The 25,041-nt window shown below is 43.2% G+C and overlaps 1 protein-coding gene across 1 annotated transcript in view; it reads right to left on the bottom strand.

Moving 5' to 3' along the window:
- The window catches only part of EXT2 (exostosin glycosyltransferase 2), a 169,881-nt gene that overhangs the window by 73,266 nt on the left and 71,574 nt on the right, over positions 1-25,041 (bottom strand). Inside the window, exon 7 of the mRNA XM_006865033.1 lies at positions 20,597-20,728. Within this exon, the coding sequence (XP_006865095.1) occupies positions 20,597-20,728 (132 nt within the window). The remainder of the gene's footprint in view (positions 1-20,596; positions 20,729-25,041) is intronic.

The raw sequence follows: 25,041 nt of genomic DNA, 5'->3' as shown, positions 1-25,041 counted from the left end.
AGGACAAGTAGACCAGCCTATAACAGTTAGAATGACAGAATATACATCTTTAATGAAAGATAATTGGGGAAAACCCCAAACAAAAATGGCAGTATAATTGGCTACTACAAGAATAAGCAAGTTGTTTTCCGAAGAGCCATGAAGGTGAGCAATCAAGTTCCTTCAGGACAAACCTCTCTCTAAGACTGAAACTCAAAGGGAACACATTAGCAGGCATGCAAGCTTGCTGATGACCACATTGGTCTACTGGTGAGTGGAAGAGGGGAAAAGGCAGCAATGGATAAATGGGCTAAATTCAACTATGTTCCATACACTCCCATTGACATGGAGATGAGAGAGAGAAGAGGAAGGACTGGTTTGTCCAAAATGTGGAGAGACCTGGGGATGCCTGAGCATGGACAAGGACATAGCCATGGAGGGCTAGAGCTGAGTGTGAAGCATCCAACTGAAATGAAATGAGGGGAGATGCACAAGAACACTCAAACTTTCAGATAGTACTCATTTGACGTAGCCTCAATGGCTTGATAATCAGTACTCAACCAGTGGAAGATAATAAAAAAAAATTTTGGTAAATGAGGGTAAATTGCTACAATTTGATGAATTTGACTTATACTCACGGAGGTAGTAGCTCAAAATACCAACAGACAGAGAAGGAGTCTTCACATCAAGTATCAACCTCTGTATACAGGGTAGATAGGGACAGGCAACTTAGGCATTAGCTACCTAAAATGAGGGGGCGATAAAGGTACAAAGTGACTGGCTTACAAGTTTTCAAGAGGGAGTTTTGTTTAAGAGTGTGCAGGGGAAGATAGAGTCCCCCCTGAATAGTTTTCATCTTGTCTAGATGGGTCTGGTGAAAAGAGATGGGGATAAGATTCTTGTGATTCAATAAGTGAGTAACTGTTATCATGACTAATTGTGACTGTCACAATTGTAAAGGTAGCTAATCTTACAGTCCAGAAACATGGGACCCTAGGACCATCAAGGGAGAAAAGAGTACAAATGGAATGTGGGACCTTCTCCAGAGAAGCAGTAACATCAGAGATGGAGACATGGAGAGAAGACGCCTCTAGATCATAGAAAGAGAGGGAATGAGAGCTGGCAGCCAGGAGGCAGACTTGCAGACCATGCTCTTTGGTGGTGTAAATTATTAAATACGCCTGAGTGTTTAAAAAAAAAAAAAAGACTTAAAATGAATAGAGAGAGATACCATTAACCAATAGTATATGGAGGTGATTATAATCATTATAATGAAACAAATTGAAATCAAATGCATAGATACATGGAAATCAAACTGACTACATATGTGGAAAGAGATGATGGGAAAGCTCCATATCATCAGTAAAAACAAGGCCAGGGGCAGAATGTGGAACAGACCATCAATTACTCATATGCAAATTCAAACTGAAGCTGAAAAACATGTAAACAAGTCCACGAGAGCCAAAATATGACCTTGAATTTATCCCACCTGAATTTAGAGATCATTTGAAGAACAGATTTGATACATTAAACACTAAAGACCAGAGACCAGAAGAGTTGTGGGATGACATCAAGAACATCATACATGAAGAAAGCATAACAGTCATTGAGAAAACAAGAAAGAAGGAAAAGGTCAAAATGGATGTCAGAAGACACACTGAAATTTGCTCTCCGGCATAGAGATGCTAAAGCAAATGGAAGCAATCAGGAGGTCCAAGAGCTGAACAGAAAATTTCAAAGATCAGCTCGAGAAGATAGGGTCAAATATTACAATAAAATGTGCAAAGATCTGGAATCAGAAAACCAAAAAGGAAGAACATGCTCAGCATTTCTCAAACTGGGGGAAATGAAGAAAAACTTCAAGCCTCGACTTTCATTATTGAAAGATTCTCTAGGAAAATTATTGACTGGTGTAGAAAGCATCAAAAGAAGATGGAAAGAATACACAGAGTCACTGTACCAAAAGGAAATGGTTAATGTTCAACTGTTTCAAGACGTAGCATATGAACAAGACCCAATGATACTGAAGGAGGAAGTCCAAGGTGCACTGAAGGAATTGGCAAAGAACAAGACACCAGGAATTGATGGAATAAAAACTGAAATCTTTCAAGAAAGTGAGGTGGCACAGAGGCACTCACTCATCTCTGCCAAGAAATTTGGAAGACAACTATCTGGCCAACTGATTGGAAGAGATCCATATTTGTGTCCATTCCAAAGAGAGGTGACCCAACAGAATGTGGAAATCATCGGACAATCTCTTTGATATCACATGTGAGTCAAGTTTTGCTAAAGGTAATATAGAAATGACTACAATCATACATTGACAGAGAACTTCCAGAGGTTCAAGCTGGATTCAGAAGAGGCCGTGGAATGAGGGATATCATTGCTGATGTCCAATGAATCTTGGCTGAAAGCAGAGAATATCAGAAAGATGTTTACCTCTGATTCATTGACTACGCAAAGGCTTTCAATTGTGTGGATCATGACAAGCTATGGACAACACTGTGAAGTATGAGTGTACCGGAACACTTAATTGTGCTCATGAGGAATCTGTACATGGACCAAGAGGCAGTTGCTCGAACAGAACATGGGAACATTGAATGTTTTAAAATTAAGAAAGGTGTGCAACTAGGTTGTATTCTTTCACCATACTTATTCAACCTGTATGCTGAGCAAATAATCCAAGAAGCTGGGCTCTATGAAGAAAAACGTGGCATCAGTATTGGAGGAAGACTCATTAACAACCTACAGTATGCAGATGATACAACCTTGCTTGCTGAAGGTGAAAAGGACTTCAAACATTTACTGATGAAGATCAAAGAGCACAGCCTTTGGTATGGATTACATCTCAATGTAAAGAAAACAAAAATCCTTACCACTGGACCAATAAACAACATTCTTATCAAAGGAGAAAGATTGAAGTTGTCAAGGACTTCATTCTTCTTGGATCAACTATCAACACTCATGGAAGCAGCAGTCAAGAAATCAAATGACATATTGCATTAGACAAATCTGCTGCACAAGACCTTTTTAAAGTGTTGAAGAGCAAAGAAGTCAGCTTGAGGACTAAGGTGCGCCTGACCCAAGCCATGGTATTTTCCATAACTTCATATGCATGTGAAAGCTGGACAGTGAATAAGGAAGACGGTAGAAGAATTGATGCTTTTGAGTTGTGGTGTTGGAGGAGAATACTGAAAGAGCCATGGGTTGTCAAAACAACCAATAGATACGTTTTGGAAGAAGTGCAGCCAGAGTGCTCCTCAGAGACCAAGATGGCCAAACTTCGTCTCTCATACTTTGGACATATTGTCAGGAGGGACCAGTTGCTGGAGAAGGACATCATGTTTGGCAAAGTGGAGGGTCAGAGAAAAAGAGGAAGACCCCCAACAAGATGGATTGGCCAAGTGGCAGCATCGATGGACTCAAGTGTGGCAACAGTAGTGAGGTTGGCCCAGGATCAGGCATTGTTTTGTTCTGTTGTGTATAAGGTCACTATGGGTCAGTACCGACTCGATGGCACCTAACAACAACAACAACAATGAAACAAAGTATATGATTTGTTGAATGTAAAACTGATGATCTGCCCTGTAAACTTTCACTCAGTTCACGATAAAACCTTTATAAAGAAACTCAGGAAAGATGAAGAAATTCAAAGGTCAGCAATAGACTTAGCGATTCAGACTCAAGTGAAACAGTGCAGCTGTTAACTCGGAATCCCTGCAACCTATTCAGAGTGGTTAGTTCACAACAAAGTCGATCCTATTGGTGGAGCTGGATGCATCTAACCACATTTGGGTATGCTAACATATCAAGTACTGTGACTCTCTGTCTTATGAAGAGATGGAACCACGAGAGACTACATAGATCAAATATGTCCACTATAAACCTAAGAGTGCTCTGAAGATACTCTCTTTCCTTTGGCACACTGCAATCTCATTAAGATAAGCTAGCTGGGAAGTTATTTATAATTATCCGGCTTGTGGTTCATTGCTCTTCCTGAATCTGAGATCTGATGTCACTCAGTAATTTTGGAAGATTCTCAGCCATTATCCTTTCAAAAGAGTCTCTTTCTATTCTTCTTCTTCTCTCCTCTGGAACTCTTGATGAGATACATGTTAAAAACCTTGCTCCTCTGTTGTACACATCACTTAACTGGTCCATTTCCTTATAGCTTTGGACTGCATTCTCAACCATTGCTTTGAATCTAATCACACCACTATCTGATACCCTTGCAAGTCTGTTTGTCACTCATGTTGTCACCTTAGTTCTTTACGGTTCTGTGAGCAGCAGTTTTTCCTTGTAAGAATTCTTTGAGACCCAGATTGTAGATGAGTTTGTGTCAGCATCTGCTGGTCACCTGGCACTCTATCCACTCAGGGCCACTTTTAATTAAATTATCCTTTTGAGATTTTTTTTGGACCACAAACAATGTGAGGGATGGTATGCGATTACATTCTAAGCAGCAGAGTAAAGATAAACAGGTTTACTTCTTCACCTTTTCAATGAAAATAGAGTCATTTAGTATCCGGCCTTCGTTCAGGAAGTTCTTGTTGGAATTCCACACCCAAACAAGCCATAGACATGAATTCCTGTCCTTTCCTGCCCTACTGCACACAGCCATTAGACAACAGCGCCAGGCTACCAGGGTCTGGAAGCCCTACTCAGGAAAGTTGGTTTGGGCTCTCACGTCCCATGACAGCTAGTTTTGCTTTGTTAGAGGGGTCAGCAGATAAATTACTTTCAAGACAGCTCAGCAATAGGTGAAAACTGCCTCACTGCATTTCAGCCAGTATGTTAACGTTCAGTTGGGAAGGTCACTCAGTGTATCTATCGAAGCCACCCTAAAGCCAGAACCAGGAGATGCTTTCCCCCATCAACTAATTATGTGTCATTCTGTTTCCTATTTAATTTCAGGACCAGTTTGTTTATAAGATACAGTCAATTATTATGAAAATTTGACAGTATGTTCCAACAGATGGAAAGATGGACTGAGACTTTCTGCATTAAGCAAGTCTGCAGACTTCTTGGGACCCCCATTTCGTCATGTATAAAATGAGGTGTGGTCTTAAAATAGCTAAGTATCACTTCCTTCATCTTTAAGAATGGAGGGAGCTCACAGTATGTTACTCTTGGAGTGGTAAGGATTCAACCACAAAAAGTATATACAATGGAGTCTACCAGAGTACGAAGAACAACTCCAGTACATTTCAACTTTGCCCTCCAGTCTCCTCCAATTCTAAACTTTATGGTTCCATGTAATGAAAGTGTTATGCTAGCACACCAATGAAAAAAGGTTTTCATTACACATATTCATTGTTGTTGTTGTCAGGTGCCATCAAGTTGGAACTGTCTCAGAGCGACCCCATGCACAACAGAACGAAACAATGTCTGATCCTGGACCAACCTCACTACCACTGCCACACTTGAGTCCATCAATGATGCCATCTAGCCAATCCATCTCTTTAGGGGTCTTCCTCTTTTTCTCTGACCCTCCACCTTACCCAGCATGACATCCTTCTCCAGCGACTGTTTCCTCCGGACATATTCATTATACATATTCACTACACATTATTAAATTCTCATCATAGTTTCATGAAGTAAGCATCATTTCCATTTTATAGGTAACAATCATGAATTTCAAAGAGTCAAAATATAGGGTCAAGCTAACTCAGTTTGGTTCCCACTTGTCCCTTTCAATGGGCTTGTTGGGGCTGCTTAGTCATCACTTATTGACACAAGGTTCTTCTGAAGACTACTGTTATTTTTCCTAAATCCAGTCCTATAGATGAACAAACTGAGGCAAAGAAAGATGTGGTAAATTAAATAATTATACCAGGTAAGAAGGGCCTAAAGTTTACAGTCCAGGAATTCTGGGATACTAGTTTACAGATGGTTCATAGGTCAAATCCATCTGAATGCCTCTCTGAAAATCCCAGTCCTTATTTGAGTTTTGGCTACTAATGGCTACTTTATATAGCACGGAAATCCAGATTCAGCTAAATGCCCACCCTTCTTCTATAATGGCCTGAAATGATTAAGAGGGTAAGAAGGGGTCGCCACTGCTGGCTTCTCAGGGAGTAGAGGGAAAAGTTGGTATTTCACCCCCATTTTGCTTGGATAGGAAGCCAACTGTTTCTAAAAACCCTTGCCTGTGGTTTCCACCAGTGGGATGGACAGAAGCCAGTTAAATGGCTCAAAATATAAGCTCTATTAAAAGAACTTGAAACAAGGGAAGAGTGGCTGATACTTTTAATAATTCATGGGTTATATCAGTCCACAAGTAATAAATTTTACTAAATATATCTATGACAAGATGGCTTCACATACTGTCATCAATTCAGTGGGTGAATGTAATAAAGTAGATGGAAAGAAAGATGGCACATCATTGATTTCACTGGGTTAGAATTTGATATGTTAAAAAGTAACAGTACAGCTGTCTAACCATGTAAAGGAAAAGGGTCTTCAAACACAGAGTCATCATCCCCCAATCTGTTACTTCGTGTTTTCTGGAAACACTAAAATAAATGTGTCAGTGAACAAGTAGTAACTTATTTTGTTCAAACAAATAAGGCGAACCTATATATAACCCCCAAACAAAGTTTCTAATAATGCTAACAGTGACTCAATTATAGCATCGTGGTTACAAGTCGGGTTGCTAACTTCAAGGTCAAGCAGTTAGAAACTACCAGCTGTTCTGCAGGAAAAAGATGAGGCTTTCTGCTCCTGTAGAGATTTACAGCCTCAGAAACCCTGTGCAGGGTTGCTGAGTTGGAATCATCTCCACGGCACATAACCACCATCACCAAGCATGAGATGTAAAACAAATTAATAATTTTATCTGACTATGCCATGATTAAGGAGCTCTGGTAGCGTAGTGGTTACGAATCGGGCTGCTAACCTCAAGGTTGGCAGTTTGAAACTACCAGCTGTTCCGCGGGAGAAAGATGAGGCTTTCTACTCCCGTAAGGATTTACACCCTTGGAAACCCTGTACAGGGTCGCTATGGGTCAGAACCGACTCGAAGGCACTTAACAACAACAACAAATGCCATGATTAGGAGTTTTGGTAGCGTAGTGGTTATGAATCGGGCTGCTAAGCTGCTAACCTCAAGGTTGGCAGTTTGAAACTACCAGCTGTTCCGCGGGAGAAAGATGAGGCTTTCTGCTCCCACAAAGATTTGCGGCCTCAGAAACCCTGTGCAGGGTCAGTATGAGTCAGAACCGACTCCATGGTACTAAACAACAACAACAACAGCATGCCATGAATGGGGTTCTGGTGTGGTGCTGTGGGCTAATGCGTCAGACTACAAAGTCATTTGAAATGCAAGGTAGGTGGTTCAAGTTCACCAGCTGCTCCTTGGAAACCTTATACAGGGTCACTATGGGTCAGAATCGACTCGACGGCACTGTAGGATAAGCACTGGATTGCTAACCACAGGCTGGTGCTTCAAACCCACCAGCCACTCCTTGAAAACCCTTCCTCCATTGTACCGCTGTCCTCTGTCATTCAACCACAGGAGCCCTGCTGGTGTTGTGGGCTACACATTGCACTGCTTACCACAAGGTCAGCAGTTCTAGTCCACCAGCCACTCCATGAGAAAAAAATGAGTCTTTCAGCTCCCTTAACGATCTACGGCTCCGGATACCCTGTACAGGGTTGCTGTGAGTCAGAACCGACCCAATAGCACTTAACAATAACACCGATGCCATCTTTAAGGAGTCCTGGTGGTACAGTGGGTTAACACTGAACTGATAACTGTAAGGTTAGCGCTTTGAACCACCAGGATCTCTAAAGGAGAATGATAAGGCTGTCTGCTTCCAGACACATTTACAGCCTTGGGAATTCTAGGAGGCAGCGAAGATGTTTATTTTGTGTGGGTTTTTTTTTTTTTTTGGTATACCATGCTCGAAATGCTCTGACAGTTTGAAAGAGTGGCTTGTTCTCTGACTGGGCATAATAATGTTGGCTGGCAGCCATTGGCTGCATTATAGTGGTGGGGGTGGTTGGGTGCTGCAGGTTCCGACTCATAATGGCCCTGTATAGGGTATCCAGAGTGGTAGATCGTTAAGGGAGCAGAAAGCCTCATTTTTTTCTCATGGAGGGTATGGCAGACTAGAACTGCTGACCTGTGGTTAGCTGCGCAATGCGCAACCCACAACACCAGCCAAACAAAACAGGTAGGAAGATGTGAGGAAATGACCAGCATGCAGCACCGAGAGAGAAAAATGTGGAAAACATGAGAAAAGATCTAAACTGTGAGACGTTGTTATTAAATACTGTCTGGGTCAGAATTAAAAAGGACTCCTGGTGTGGCGTGGTAGGGTCAGCACTGGGCTGTGAACCACAAGGTTGGTAGTTCAAACCCACCATTTACTCCTTGGAAACCCTCCTTGGGTAGCTATGAGTCAGAATCGATTCAATGGCACTTAACAACAACAACAAATATATGCCTAATAGGATTCCAGAAGGAAAGATTAGTAAGAATGAGAGAGATGTAATATTCAAAGAGAAAATTGAGAATGTTTCAAAACTGGTTAAAGATATAAATCTTTTAAGTTAAAGAAAAAGATTACTCTTAAAAACAGAAAAGTGGAGTTCGACCACATTCCATAGATGCCTGCTACCTTGAGATGAGAGAGAGAAGAAGGGCCGGTTGGTGTGAAGTTGGGGAGACTTGGGAACTCCTGAGCCCACGTACAATGACCTAGCCATTGGAGGGCTAGAGTTGAGAGTGAAGCGTCCAACTGGTATAAAGTGGGGGAAGGAGCGCAAGAACGCCCAAACTTGCAGCTAGTACCCATATGACCTAGCTTCGATGGCTTGATGATCAGAACTCAATTAGAGGATAATAAAGAAATTTGATAAATGAAGCAAGTGTAAATTGCTACAATTTGATGAACTTGATGGATGTAGTAGCTTAAAATACCAACCAAGAAGGAAGGAGTCTTCACATCAAGGATCAAATCTATCCCCTCAGTATACAGGGTTGATACAGATGGGAAACTTAGATATTGGCTACCTAATGGGGAGGGAGTGGAGGGGACTCTGGTGGCATAGTGGTTCCAAGTCAGGTTGCCAACCTCAAGGTTAGCAGATTGAAACTACCAGCTGTTCCGTGGGAGAAAGATGAGGCTTTCTGCTCCTGTAAAGATTTACAGCCTTGGAAACCATGTACAGGGTCGCTATGAGTCGGAATCGACTCCATGGCACATAACAACAACAACAATGGGGGTGGCTATAAAGGCACAAAGTGACTGGCTTACAAGTTTTCAAGAAGGAGTTTAGTTTCAGAGTACAGGGGAAGGTAGAATCCCCACTGAATAGTTTGATCTTGTCTCGATGGGTCTGGTGAAAGGAGATGGGGATTAAGATTCTTATGATTTAATAGTGAGAAACTGTTATCATTGTGGGTTAATGCGTCAGACTGCAAAGCCATTTGAACTGCAAGATCGGCAGTTCAAGCTCACCAGCTGCTCCTCAGAAACCCTATACAGGGTCACTATGGGTCAGAACCGACTGGACAACAACAATTGTTATCATGACTAATTGCAACTGTCACAACTGTAAATGTAGAAGTTCTGTAACATAAAGGGTGGAGTAGTTAATCTTACATTGCTGGAACAGAGGACCCTAAGACCATCAAGGGAGAAGAGCATGAGTGGAATGTGGGACCCTATCCAGAGAAGCAGTGACACCAGAGATGGAGGCAGAGATGATGACATGGAAGGAGGGAGTAGCTGAGAGCTCTAGACTCATGGGAAGAGAAAGACTGTGTGCTGACAGCCATGAGGCAGGCTTGCAGAATGTGCTCCTGGGTTGTTTAAATGATTATATATTCTGAGTGTTTTTGTGTAGATAAAAAAAGAAAAAGGGCAGGGGAGAATAGAAGCAAATACTGTTAAAAACTGATGTTCTCCTATGTAAACTATCAATGCACAATAAAAGCTATATATATATATATATATATATATATATATAGTCAAATGCTCCTTAGAAGCAAGGATGGTGAGAATTAGTCTCATACTTCAGACATACTATCTGGAGGGACTGGCCCCTGGAGAAAGGCATTACAGATAGGAAAGTGGAGCATCAGAGAAGAAGAGGAAGACCCCCGATGAGATGCACCAGTACCATGGCAGCAGCAATGGATCAAGCCTAACCACTGTGAGGATGATGCAGGACTGGGCAGTGTTTCGCTCTGTTGTGCATAGATAGGGTCAGAATGGACTCAGTGGTACCTAACCACCAATACTACCCTTGCTTTGGGGTTGTCAGATGCTTTCACATGATTTCATTCAAATTTTAGGCAGATGCACTTTTGGATAGGAATATCACAGAAGTGATCTACTCTCAGTGTATCTTAGTGATTTCCCATTAGTGGTTATGATATCTTTTATCACTGGTATCTGCTGGTTTTCTCCACTAGGACGTTATTGGTTTTCCTCTTTACAGGTGGGCAAGTCATGGGGAAATACTTTGAGACCAGGTCAGGTAAATATCCTGTTACTCCTCAGAGCTCCACCCATTAGCTTTAGCATCCATTGAGGATTCTTGCCTCTGCCAGTTGGATGATGATTTCCGAATGTTGACTTTCTAATTACCATTCTCAGTCAGTTTTTGTTTTGTTTTGTTTTGTTATTGTGGTAAAATACATAACATAAAATCTCCACACACTGAAAAACTCCTGTTCCTGCTGCCCTCTTTCTATAAGTTGTGTGATTTAAGGAGGCAGCTGGAGTCTGATTCAAGGCATTTGGAGTAATAAAAGTAGACTATAAGTACTCAACTCTATATACATATTATCAATGCATCTGATGAGTTACCCTATATAAAAGCGCAACACATGCTTGAAATATACTGGTGCTCAAAGATGAGATACAATTTCGTTTGGTAAATTCCATCACTCACCATGTTTCAAAACAATAACATTCTCTCTGCTCTGTATTTAGAAATACTTACCACCACAGGAGGTCAAAGCAAGAAATTCAGAGTGAAAATTTCAACGTATTTTGCAATCTCAAATTTGCAAGCATTCAGGGCATTGTTTTTTATAATAGTAACAATCACCATGCCAAGCTCTCTCCTTCATCAAGACTGTTTTAGACCTCAAAATAATTATGCACTCTTTTTAGAAAAAAAATCTGACAAAAACAATTTCTGAACTGAGTTCCTACATCTAAAAGAAAGAAAGAAAGAAAGAAAAAAGTTAAGTAAGCAATGGAGTAGGACTGCTCCCACGGAAACCCTGTGTGTAGATTCCACCTCCTGCACTGAAACTACTGTGCAGATGTGTGCTCCAGAGGGCCAGCACACTCATGCTAAGGATGGGTTTGACCTGGTCATCTTGGTAACATCCCTGAGAAATTTTTAATTCCTTATAGATTCTCTTGATCTGAATCTACCTTTTTTCCCCATCATTTGCTTAACCATCAGTTCTTTATTTGGGGTCCTACGTGCAGACGTAGGGATCTTCATATTCCTGTATCTCTCCATCTGCAGATGCAGGTCAGCAGTCCTGAGACTCTCCTGCTTGTTGCCATAGAGGTGACTGTGCATGTTCAGTAGGCCAAATGGAAAGGTACTCCAGGGGAGACATAGAGTGAGGGTCAAACCCTGGATCACTTTGTGTTCCTCCTCATCTATAAAAACAAGAGACTTCAACAGCTTGTTACTGTTAGGGGTCTCAAGTCGAGCCCTGCTGATTCGGGGCCACCTCACACGCTGCAGAGCAGAACTGCCACACAGAGCTTTCTGGGTTGTCATTTTTCTGGGTGCAGATTTCCATGAAGCTGTTGGGTGGACTCGAAACCATCAACTAGCAGTAATTACATACCTTGTGTGCCACTCAGGCTCCTTGAAAAAGCTTGAACTTACCTTAAAATTCAAGCTGAATTTTTAAAATTCCATGCATGTTTTAGTCCTATCTAGGCAGTGGGAGGGAGAAGTGGAGACTAAGCAAAGATGGTTTCCTGGGGGTGGAGAGGGGGAGCAGGTTAGGTTTTCAAATTCCAGAAAAACATTCCACAACCTGGAAGTTAAAGGGCAAAGGCTCCTAGGTGCATTTAAAGAGACTGTTAACATGATCTCTTTACAACTCCAGTGTTTCTTCTGTGTGTCTGAGCTGGCTGGCACTTACTCAGTCTGCAGAATGATTTACTGCTCCTTAGTATTTACAGCGGAGTGATATTTTCAGCTGTTTGCACCACCATCACCTTTGTGAGCGAGGGCCACCGTCTGGACATCTAAATACATACAGCCCTGGCTCTGGTGGGACAGATATAGTCTGATCCAGTCTCTGCACACGGCCAGGACCGAAGCAGGCACTCAATAGTCAATAAAGATCTGATGAAAGAATAACTGCCTTGCACTATCTAAAAAGTCAGTGTGGTCCCAACAGAAATACAAGTAGGACTATTGGGGGAACCTTACAAAGATATCAATATTCAACTGAAAAAACGTGCTGGTGAACCGTTTTTCACCTAGTAGATGGGCAAAGACTAAAATCTTTAGGGTTACTGAATTACATGAAGTCTAAGTAGTGATATAATCCTTAACTGAGGCTTGACCTATAGCTCAAATGTCACTGTAACAAGACATCATAGGAACAAGCTCTTGTTTTCCAACTCCATTCTTACATTGGGTAGTATAATTCACTGGACACATTCACATCCCCATTTTTTTCCACCTATGTCCATGGAGATCCCTGCTACTTTACCTTTCTGCTTAGGACTAAGTGCCATTGAGTCGGTTCCGACCCATAGCGACCCTGTATAGGGTCTCTGAGAAGTGGCTGGTGAGCTTGAACTGCCAACCTTGCAGTTCAAATGGCTTTGCAGTCTGGCGTATTAACCCACAGTGCCACACTTAGGACTGATGATAGGTCAATGCAAAAAAGAAAACAAATCCAGAGTATCTTCAAATGCTAAGTGCTTGTGCAAGGGGACTTGGTACATAAATTTACAACGCATCAGTACAATGGAGGGAAATCTTTCAATCAAATTAAAGAAACACAAAAAAGGAAAACAGTCCCGTCTACACCTTGGTTTTAAGGGCAATGTTACATTTAGCTTCAATATATTACCAGCGAGAAGACATGGTATGGAAGGAACATACCAGGAATGCAAACATCCTGTACCTGGCCCAGTCTGTTCCATATCATGTCTAATGCTCATGTGAAGAAACTGTCCCTTTCCACACACATGCATCAGTATCTGTGCTTCTGTATGTTCTCTCTCCGTCAGTGGACCAGAAGTAAGGCAGGAAAGGGTGTCAGTGCAGGTCCCCAGCTCAAAGGCTCTGTGGGTTGGCCAAGAGGCAAGGCCAGAAAGGACACGCATGTCCGACGGGATGTTGTTGTTGTTATGTGCCGTGGAGTCGGTTCCGACTCACAGTGACCCTGTATGGGGTTTCTGAGGTTGTAAATCTTTACGGGAGCAGAAACCTCATCTTTCTCCCGCGGAACAGCTGGTAGCTTCAAACTGCTGACCCTGAGGATAGCAGACCGAGTCGTAACCACTATGCTACCAGAGCTCCTATATGATACAGGGTGGGAAATAGGGAACTGATAAAGACTTGCAGATACCTGCAAGTAGCAGAAAGAATGAACATGGAGGGACTGGAGAGGCAATAAAACAGGCAGCTTCAATACGAGGAGCTCAAAGAATGAATGACAAAAACACATACTTGTTTCCTCATAAGGAACCTCAACTTGGTGAGGAATGCCCTTCAAAGGGAAGATGTAAAACAAAGGGCCAATCTCTGCACACCAGATACATGTGCTTTGAATTTCTGATCAAGAATGACTTGATCAAACTTCTTTAAGTTCTAAGGGGGTGGCACAATGCAGATAATGTAATCTGCCCCATATTTTTTGTTGTCGTTTTAAGTGCCATCGAGTCAACCCTGTATAGGGTTTCCATTACCACTGTCTTACTTCTGGTCCACTGCCAGAGAGAGAACATGGATACTTGTGTGTGGAAAGGGACAGTTTCTTCACATGAGCATTAGACATGATATGGGACAGACTGGGCCAGGTACAGGATGTTTGCATTCCTGGTATGTGCCTTCCATACCATGTCTTCTCGCTGGGTTTGAACTGCGGACCTTTTGGGTCTAAGTCCAGTGCTGATCCTTGAGTGCCACACCAGGAGTTCATATTTAGTTACAAATTAAAAACGGCAAAGTGACTGGTGACATGAACATTTGATTTCTGTAAGGCCCCCAGTCTCTGTCTTCGTAAGCCACACTTGTAAATTGCCTCTTTTACATTACACTACGGCAGCTGCCTATTGCCAAAATAGGACAGTCTACCCTCGCCTCTTCTGCAGCCTGAGCAGGCCCAGTGTAAGGCTGACAGTTCTGACAGCATATCTTTGAACAGATCATTCCCTGATTTATCCACACTTACTCCTACCTCAGGATGTCTGATACAGTCAATTTGATGGAATCTAGACAGGAGACTCCCCTGCAAGCTGGGCTCAGAGCAGTCTCATCTAGAGTAGGTGAAATATTTCTCAAAGGGAAGGGAAAGCTAACTATCAATGAATCATTGCTACTCTGGCCTCCTGTCAGCAGTTTTTACTGAAGCCAACAGAAACGCATCATCTATGGCATTAAAGCCCTTCTTATCTCCTGCACCCTTAAAGATGTGGTAAACACCAAATTCTTCTAAGCAGGATTTTAAAAAGAGTTAAAGAAAAAAAAAAAAAAATACAGACTCTATTTTCTAATTATATATGTAGCCTTATGCTTATTTTTTATGTTCAGTAACTTGCCCATTTTGTCCTAAACTAAAACATATCAATTTCAAAACTGCAAAGTGCCCTGCTCTATTTCCTTCAATCTATACTTTTATGACAGAAAGTCCAATTCTGCACACTCAAGCTTATTAAACTTCTCTTGCAGCTAGAGATAAAAGTACAGAGTAAAGTCCACCATTTCCACGGTTTGGGGCTGGGTCATGACCACCCCACCTGTGAGAATTCTCCTGCAGAGGAGCAGATGTGGAGTTCTTCATTTCAAACGTGTACCATATGCTTGGAACAGTGGCAATGGTTCAGCCCAGAGGAGGCTCTCTGGCTCCCATAAAACCCCATAAGCGATTCAAGATCATCTGAATTTAAAAGATCTGGATCCCTGCTTATTTACACAAGTTACCAGTGACAGGACCTTAAACTAGCCATTAGGTTCTAGGATCTCATTGTATCTACCTGTAGAGATGAAAATGAACACATGACTTCTCCCACATTCCCTACAATTGTCGCTGTCAAGTTTTAAGTGCTGTCCAGTCAGTTCTGACTCATAGCAACCCTGCATTGGGTTTCTGACACTGGAAATCTTTGCAGGAACAGGAAGCCTCATCCTTCTTCCGCAGAGCAGCTGGTGGGTTTGAACCACCAACCTTGTGGTTAGTAGTCCAGTTCTTACCCTACAGTGCCACACTAGGACTCCACTGGTAGACTGGAACCACTGACCTTTCCTTTAGCGGCCATGCTATTTAACCACTGCACAACCAGGGCTCCTTGAAAGCTGGACGCCCTGCACAAATGGGAGGGGCAAGAGCCGTCCAGCATACATGTCACTCCAGTATGCGGGTGGCTCTTACGCGGCTCTAGTCTTGGGATCTCAGGCTTCCTGCTTCCCTCCCTACTGTCTCCCTCCATACATCCAGGGCCTTCTGCCTAAGTTAATTGTCCTAGGAATCATGAGGAAGACCAAGAAAAAATCAGAAATGGCCTTAAGGTGTTAAAAACTTTACAGAAAATTATGGTTCTCTACGCATTGCTGTTGCTCAGTGCTGCCGAGTTAGTTCTGACCCACAGTGACCCTGTATAGGGTTCCTAAGGAACAGCTGGTGGGTTTGAATTGCGGTTCAAGCTGACCTTGCAGTCTAGTGCTTATCTTATAGTGCCATGCCAGGCGTTAAGTGCTATGAAAGAAACACAGTGCCGTTGAGTGGGTTCCGACTTATAGAGACCCTGCACAGGGTTTCCGAGGAGTGGCTGGTAGGTTTGAAAGGCCAACCTTGCGGTTAGCAGTCCAGTGCTTATCCTACAGTGCCACACCAGGACTCAACTATGAGCAATGGGTGGTGGTGGTAGTGGTGGTTGTGTGGCACCAACTCTATCCCGAGGATATAAATCTTTATAGGAGCTTAAAAGCCACATCTTCCTCCTGAGGAGTGACTTGAAGATTTAACTACCGACCTTACAGTTAGCAGCCCAACTCGTAATCCGCCACACTAACCCAGGCATTTATTGTTGTTGTTAAGTGCATGCCGACTCATAGTGACCCTGTATAGAGTTTCCAAGGAGCAGCTGGTGGTTCGCAGTCTAGTGCTTATCATACAGCACCACGGAGCATTAGGGGGAAGAAAAAAATCCCTTCCTGTTAAATGCTATGGAGATTATGGTGAAGAAGGGCATCCCAGTGGAAGGGCCAACAGCCAAGGCACCGAAAGGAAAAGCCTGCAGCACACAGGAAGGAAACACTGCTAGACAGAGGAAGGAGCATGAGTGTAAACCAATACCATTTCACCTGGGACCCCTATGTCCTCAAATTCCCTGTAGGAATAAAGTCTTCCTAGGGTTCCCCCTCGATATTCAGCTAGAGTGCTTAAATTATCCTCAATTAATTCTCACCTGGATTCTTGAAATAGTGCCCTGCTTCTACTCTGCTCCCACAGCGGCAACCCGTTCCTTCTCCCCACTGATGTGGGAGTGATCCAACATGGAAAGCTTACCACACGAATTCCCCACTTAAAATGCTTCAGGGGTTTCCTAGCGCTTGTTCTTGTTGCTGTCAAGTTGATTCTGTCTCATGGTGACCCTTTTATGACAGAACTGCTTCACAGGGCTTATTGTTGTTGTTGTTGTTAAGTGCCGTCAAGTCAGTTCTGACTCATAGCGTCCCTGTATAAGGTTTCCAAGGAGCAGTTGGTATGTTTGAACTGCCAATCTTGCAGTTACTAGTCTAGTGCTTATCTTACAGTGCCACATCAGAACTCCCAACAGGGTTTGCTGTTGTTGTGTGCCGTGGAGTCGGTTCTGACCCATAGCGACCCTGTACAGGGTTTCCGAGGCTGTAAATCTTTATAGGAGCAGAAAGCCTCATCTTTCTCCCGCGGAACAGCTGGTAATTTCAAACTGCTGACCTTGCGGTTCATAGGCCGATTCGTAACCACTACGCTCCCAGAGCTCCTTTACAGGGTTTGTAGCACTGCTGAAATCCTTATAGGAGTGAGTGTGGATTGAATTGTGTCCTCCAAAACTACGGGTAACTTGCTGGGCCATGATCCTCAGTAGTTTGCAGTTATGCAAGGTGTGATCTGATGGGATCAGTCAATCAGCTGGAAGGGGCCCTGGGTGGGAGGTCACACCCTTACTCAACTCACAGCCCTGATCTGATCTAACGGGAGTTCCCCTACGTTGCGGCCTTGCTATGTGTTGTCACGTGGATTCCAACTCACAACGAGCCTGTAAAGGGTTTTCGAGGAGCAGCTGGTGGGTTTGAACTGCCAACCTTGTAGTCTTCAGTCTAGTGCTTATGCTATAGAACTACAGTACCCTTTATCACACATGGAGATCTCCTAGGGAGAGCAGGTAGACAGGTGTTGAGAGGGTCTAGGGCCTCCCCTCAGAGCCAGCAAGGCTTCCTCTAGAGCTGCCGTGCTGAAGTCTAACTTCCAGCCTCCTAAACGCTGAGAGAATATATGTGTTTGTCAAAATTACCCATCTGTGGTATTTCTGTTAAGAGTTGTTGTTGTTGTTAAGTGCCACTGGGCCGGTTCTGTTTCATGTCCAGCACTAGATACCGAGGGCAGGAGCAGATCACAGGTCTGTTTTCCATGTAGCAGCTGTTGAGTCCAAACCACTGACCTTTGGCTAGTAGCACTTAACCATTGTGCCACCAGGAATCCTTTAGCTTTTCTATTAACTGCAAATAAAACTAACACTTTATATACAAGAACCGGGCTACCTTCCCTGCCTCTCCCTCCTGAGCCTCCTTCACTCGCACTACAGTGAACTCCTAAAGTTCCTTCAGTCCCCAACTTTCTTGACCCTCTGCTGCTTTGAATTCAGCGTTCCTTCTAGATGGACCCTCACTTGACTAGTTAGTACCCTCCCTTCCCTTTCAAACTGTGGGTATCATTTAACAGTCCTGGAAGTACTGGGCAACAGAATTAGGCACAAGATAAAACTAAAATGCACCAATTTACCAGGACATGTGTGTGAAGGACCGATGCAGAGAAATTCAAAAGTGCATGGTTACTTGCAGATAGCAATACCCAATGCAGTGCACACTGTCCAAGGGTGTGGATCTCTCTCTGTCTTGTTCACTGATACATTCTGAGTACTCTAGAATACAGCGGGTACTCAACCAATACTCGATGACTGAATAAATGCCCAAACCAATCTAACCATTCAGTGTGCTCCTAACCAAAATACAAACAGGATTATCTGGGGAAACCTGACAAAGACATCAACAGTGAATTGAAAAAACACACTCAAGAAAGATCGTTGCTTATCTAATTGAGGAGCAAAGATGAAACTACGCATTCAGAGCTATTGAAAGCATGAAGAACCAGAGCATCTTGGATATCATTTGTGAGGTTATAAATTAGTATTCTGAAAAGGCAACTTGCTAACATCTACGAGGGGACTTCAAAAAGTTTGTGTAAAAACTCCATTGTCTTTCAGTTCCACTTTCCCATGAGCTTCCTGAAGCCTCCCCATCTCTCCACTAATTAAGCAATTCCACAGGTCTGACTTAATTCTCACACGTATATGCACGAGCATATCTGAAGGCTATCCCTTGTAGTACTATTTCACAAGAGAAAACAAAAGGATGCTCCATGTCTCTCTGTAACAATCTGCGATGTAAGTAAGGCACATTCACACATTGGGATATTATACAGATCTCCTGAAAACTGAAGAAGAACACGTGATGACATGGAACTGAGTCCAAGACGTCATGCTCAACCTAAGACGTCAAGTACACAGCACAAAGATCATAAGGTCGGTTGAACTGCGAGGTCGGAGGTTCAAACTCCCCAGCTGCTCCTTGGAAACCCTATGCAGAGTCGCTGTAAGTCCAATCGGCATGGTGGCACTGAAACAGCAACACTATACAACCAGAAGCACTCTAGAAGGGTATCTTTGGGTCATAGACTCAAGGAAGGGGAAGAGGAAAAAGAAAAGTTTACCTTGAGAAGAGGAGGAAGGTCTCGTTGTTGTTTTCTTTGTTTTCACCATAAGCATATGCTTACTTGCTCTCAGGCACCCCCAGTTCAGAGCAATACCCCTCCCCCTACTCACACGGCACTCTGTCTACCAGGCTATTACAGCATCTCTCCTACAATTGTGGCGTTGCCTGGTGGCTCCCCACATTAGTGGTGAGCTCCTTTTGCAGACAGGGACTGTTTTCTTTCCCTGTATTACCAGTACCTAGCAGGGCACCTGGCCTTAGTGTTTAATAGCAGTTGGATGAAGGAAAGAAGGAAGAGAGGGAAGGAGGGTAAAGGGTGGAGGGTCACTGCCTGACTTCAAGCAGAGTTGCAGAGAGCAGTCCAGTAAGAAGATCAGCCAGGTGGCAATGTAGCACACCCATCAGAGAGGGAAAGTCAGCTGAAAGGAGGCCCAGCCAGGATACAGAGGCGAGTCTACTTTGCTTACATTAAAGATTTGAGGGTGATGAGCTGGGGCACCCAGGCATGGGTCAAGAGCAGCAAGGAAGCAACACCCACCAGCCCAGAGCTCCAGGCACATTCTGAGACAGAAGGTACGGCTGGAAGCCACTGCTCCCATCCCTACGGCCTTTTTTTTTTTTAAAGTTTTTATTGTGATTTTTGAGTGAAAGTTTACAGGGCAAATCACCAATTTTACATTCAACAAATCATACACCTTGTTTCATTACAATGATTATAATCCCTTCCCTGTACCATCAGTTAACAGTATTTCTCTCTAGTCATTTTCATTTTAGCTCTTTTTTTAAAACACTGAGGCATCTATAATAACTGAAACCACCAAAGGGCACATTCTGCAAGCCCGTCCTTACAGTCTTGTGACTCTTTCAAGGGTAATAGCATCTAGTCACCGCATTTCTCTGCCGCAAATACCCACGGCCTCAACCGGAGTCTTGAACATAATGACTGCAGCAATCAAGCCACAGCGGTGCTACATCACATTTGTCTCAAGGGAGTTAGGAATGCTAATAAAAATAATGATGTAAAGGACATAGTGTGGTCCTTGGCACAGAGTAAGCACTCCAAATACTAGTGTTATTAAGCTGCATACAGAACTTTGTCAAGAGTCCCAAGCACTGCCAGTGCAAAGGTCACCAGGCAATCTTTCACCCCCCACTCCCCACTACATATCTCCAGAGAAAACAGACCATCCTCCGGAGCACACTCAAACCAAACCGGAAGCTAGTGCTTCTGTATTTCTGACCTTGATTATCATTTGAGAAGGAAGTTGGCTTCCTCAGGCCATAAGTATAAGGGATACGCTCATCTCAGAAAGTGACAACTTAGAAACCTCCCAAACTGTAGGACATGTTCCTTTGTCCCATGCTGATAGTGGGATCATGCCTCACTTGGCTAACACTGGAATTCACTTACCACAGTGGGAGGGTCATTCCATTCCTCATAGGAGATGGCAGCATATGGGTAGATCCGGTCATTGATGATTTGCAGGGTGGCCAGGGCAATGGCTTTAATGGACTGGAAGTATGCTTCCCAGAACCACCGTGCCTATGAAGAAAGCAAGATTATTAAATAAGAGAGAGAAGAAGAACCTGATGCTCTTTCATATTTAACCTTCCCCAACAGAGAGGAGCTTAGGGCAAAAGCTCCCCTGCAGTTCAAGCCAACTCCATCACACGTGATATCCATCAGATGCAGTCCAAGTGGACTGTAACCAGGTGAAATCCACGCAAGACTCAATTTACGTACCAGATCATGAATGTGATGAGGAAAAGATGCCTGGGTTATTCAAGAATAAGTTTACAGCCTTGATAGTGGTTACAAGTCAGGCTGCTAATCTCACAGTTGGCAGTTAGAAACTACCAGCAGTTCTGCGGGAGAAAGATGAGGCTTTCTGCTCCTGTAAAGATTTAGAGCCTCAGAAACCCTATACAGGGTTGCTGAGTCAGAACCAACACCAAGGCACATAACCACCAACACCTCATATAATAAAGCGCACAGCTCAATGAATTTTTCCTTACGTACAGACTCATAACCTTACCCAGATAAAGATACAGCTACGTGTAACAGACATCTCAGCTTCCCTGCACTGTTCTATTCAGACCCCAGCTGACCACACAATGCTTCTCTCTCTTCCTCAGCCAACAGAGAACAACTTTCAGAGCTCACAGGAGACACCACACCTGAAGAAACAACTTTGATGTCACACACAAGGGCACAAATGAAGAGACACATACAGTCACTTCCATGTCTCAAGGGAATGCACTATCCTCCTAAAAGCAGACAACACTCTTGTCAACCAGGAAGCTCCCCTAGAGTCCAGCATCCAAGCCTTTACTGGCTTCCCCACAGGATCGTGATATTATATGGTGCCTCCCAAGGCTTGGTTGGCAGTCCCTCGTTGGCTGGTCAGCCTCCCCATTCACTAGCCTCAGGTGTTGAAACGGCTCTCAGGAACCAAGATCAAAAGTGAAATGGCTTTCTGCAATGTGCTCCCCACCCAACACAGTGCCACAACTCTAACCTGTGGCTCCTAAATCCAAATCCATACCCAGTTCCAGCCTATTCTAGAGTGTTAACATTACAAGCATATGAAAAGTTTCAGGACGTGGTCATCTTTCAAGGAGCTAAAGCACATAAAAAAAAAAAAAAAAAAATCACAAAGAAGAATATATACAAAGCAGCACATTTAAAAAAAACCATTGTTTTCACATTGATTGTGACGCATAGTGACATACACAGACTATCTACCTCCTTTTCTATCCAAATGGGTCCATCCTTTTATGTTAAGGCTTTAAGTCATATCCAATTACACCATATTTTAACACAAGTATTCCAAAGCGTTATGGTCACATTTATTCACAGTGGAAACAGCAGCCTTTGAGTCTGAGATGAACAAATAAAAGGTAACAAATCTACCTAGAATGCCAGCCAGAGGTACAACTATTGAACACAGCTTCTAATTGAAGATGTCTCACTTCATCTCACACTGCCCACTACAGTGCAATTGACTTGGAGAGAAAGTCAGTTGTCAGTAATCGTAGCTCGGGTGCTTCAGCCTGTGGTTAAGTGAACTTTCCAGGACCACTCCGCCACCTTGAAGTGTTCAGAAGGCATTATAATTTACAGTCCCTTTAGGACGGTGTTCCACTGCTAGTCATTAGCATAAAAACTATTCATAAGCTTAAAATACTTACTGATAAAGATCAAAGACCACAGCCTTCAGTATGGGTTGCACTTTAATGTACAGAAAACAAAAATCCTCACCACTGGACCCAATAACCATATAAATGAAGAAAAGATTGAAGTTGTCAATGAATTCATTTGCTCAGATCAACTATCAACACTCATGGAAGCAGAATTCAAGAAATCAAATGACATAGTCCATGGGACAAATCTGCTGCATAAGACCTTTTTTAAAGTGTTGAAAAACACAGATTTCAGTTCGAGGACTAAGGTGCACCTGACCCAAGCCATGCTATTTTCCAATAATCTCATATGTGTAAGAAAGTTGGACAGTGAATAGGGAAGACCACTGAAAACTTGATGCATTCGGGTTATGGTGTTGGAGGAGAATACTGAAAATGCCATGGGCTGCCAAAAGAACCAATAGATCTGTGTTGGAAGGAGTGCAGCCAGAGTGATCCTTGGAGGCTAGGATGGCCAGACTTCGTATCTCATACTTTGGACATATTGTCAGGAGGAACCAGTCACTGGAGAAGGATATCATGTTTGGAAAGGTGGAGGGTCAGAGAAGGAGAGGAAAACCCCCAACAAGATGGATTGGCACAGTGGCAGCAGCGATGGGCTCAAGCATAGTAATGATTGTGAGGATGGCCTGGGACTGGGCAGTATTTCGTTCTGTTGTACATCAGGTTGCTGAGTCGGTACCAACTCGATGGCAACTAACAACAGCTAGGACAGTGTCAGCTATTGCTGACTGGGAGGAGAAGTTTTTTCACCTATGTGGAAATGCATGGGGAGCACCATGGTTCTTATTCAGAGAGCAAATGGAAATAGCATCTTAGGGTTTGTTTTCTTTCTCTCTCTAAAGCATGAGCTACATGTATTTACCTGTAAGTCTGACTGAGGGGTTGATTCTTCAGCAGCTAAGCAAATTCCCTAGTGACTCTAAATTGTGGGTGCTACACAGGTGAAGAGTTGAGTCAAAATGAATTAGTGAGACCACTATTAAGATTCATGCTGTGGCACTTTAGGATAAGCAATGGACTGTGAACCACAAGGTCATAAGTTCAAATGCACTAGCTGTTCCTTGGAAACCCTATAGGGATGGCTCTGAGTCAGAACCAATGATGGCACTTAAACAAGTATAACCTCAAACAAGGAGCTCTGGTAGCATAGTGGTTACGAATCGGGCTGTGAACCTTAAGGTCAGCGGTTCGAAACTACCAGCTGCTCCGTGGAAGAAAGATGAGGCTTTCTACTCCCGTAAAGATTTACACCCTCAGAAACCCTGTACAGGGTCGCTATGGGTCAAAACTGACTCAACGGCACTTAACAACAACAACCTCAAACAAAGCATTTCACCTTTCTTGGTTAAACAGATACCACTGTAATTTTGTAAAACAGAGATTTCAAAGGTTAAGGAGAACAAAGTTCCCATGCACCTTTCCAACACTGAAAAACTCTTAGAGGGCAAGGACTAGCCAGCACACATATATGAATACATAAATTGTGTGCTTGGCGAACTGTCATAAACAAGTAAGCACTTCAAACTGACATTGCTATTTCAGCGTATATATCATTTAACTGTAATTCATTTCTTTGATGTTCAGGATGAACCCTAACCAGTGTTTAAGGCAGTGCGGCCTAACAGAAAGAGCAATGATTATCAAGCTAAGGGACTGTGTGTAATTTTAAATGACTTAACCTCTGTGGGGTTGTATTTCTTTAAATTTGTAACATACAGATCATATCACCTGTCTCACACTTTGGGGAAGATTCAATAAAATGAAGTTTATCCAACTCCTCACTCCGTACTAGTGCTCTGGAATCAGTCGGTCACCTTTAGACTTCTTCCCTTTAATCAGACCCTCCTGAATGTGACCCAGGAGGGCTTCCCGATGGTATGTTGAGGGATTTTTCTGAGTAAAGGTACAAAATAAAATGAACAATAAACCAGCCAACTATGCTTTTGTCTCAGTATTTAAGTCCTGGTGTGGCACTGGAGGATACACACTGGACTGCTGACTGGGAGGTCTGTGGTTCAAACTCACTGGCCACTTCTTGGGCAGCCTACACAGGGCTGCTACAAGTCAGAGATGATTCAAGAACACTTAACACCACATCACTACCCAAACACTTCACAATGACATGTAACCGTGGATCATACATCCTCAAACACTACTCTACTCTCTCCAACACACTAACATCCATGTCTGCGTAGGAAATACGGAGCCCACCGCACCAACGAGAAAAAGCAACCAGAGAATTTGCAGACATCACAACATTCTGGGGGGGCTCAGCTACAGCTGAGTTCACAAGGCAATCAGGTAAATGAAATGTCAAAGGAGGAAAGCCCCTCCAAGGAGAAATTACGTTAAGCACCATCATGTCAGTTTTGACTCAAAGCGACCATGTATAAGGATTCCAAGGAGTGGCTGGTGGGTTTGAACCAATGACCTTGCAGTTACCAGTCCAATGCTTATCCTACAGTGCCACATCAGGACTCCAATGAGTGATTATTCTTGAGGTTGTTAAGTGCCGTGGAGTAGGTTCCAACTCATAGCAACCATGTACAGGGTTTGAGATTTTTAATCTTTGTGGGAGTAGAAAACCTTCATCTTTCTCCTGTGTGGAGTGGTCAGTGGCCTGGAAGCACTGACCCTGTGATACGCAGT

The sequence above is a fragment of the Chrysochloris asiatica genome, unplaced genomic scaffold (genome assembly GCF_000296735.1).
Source record: "Chrysochloris asiatica unplaced genomic scaffold, ChrAsi1.0 scaffold00075, whole genome shotgun sequence".
NCBI lineage: Eukaryota > Metazoa > Chordata > Mammalia > Afrosoricida > Chrysochloridae > Chrysochloris > Chrysochloris asiatica.
This window is presented reverse-complemented; position numbering and strand designations above follow the sequence as displayed.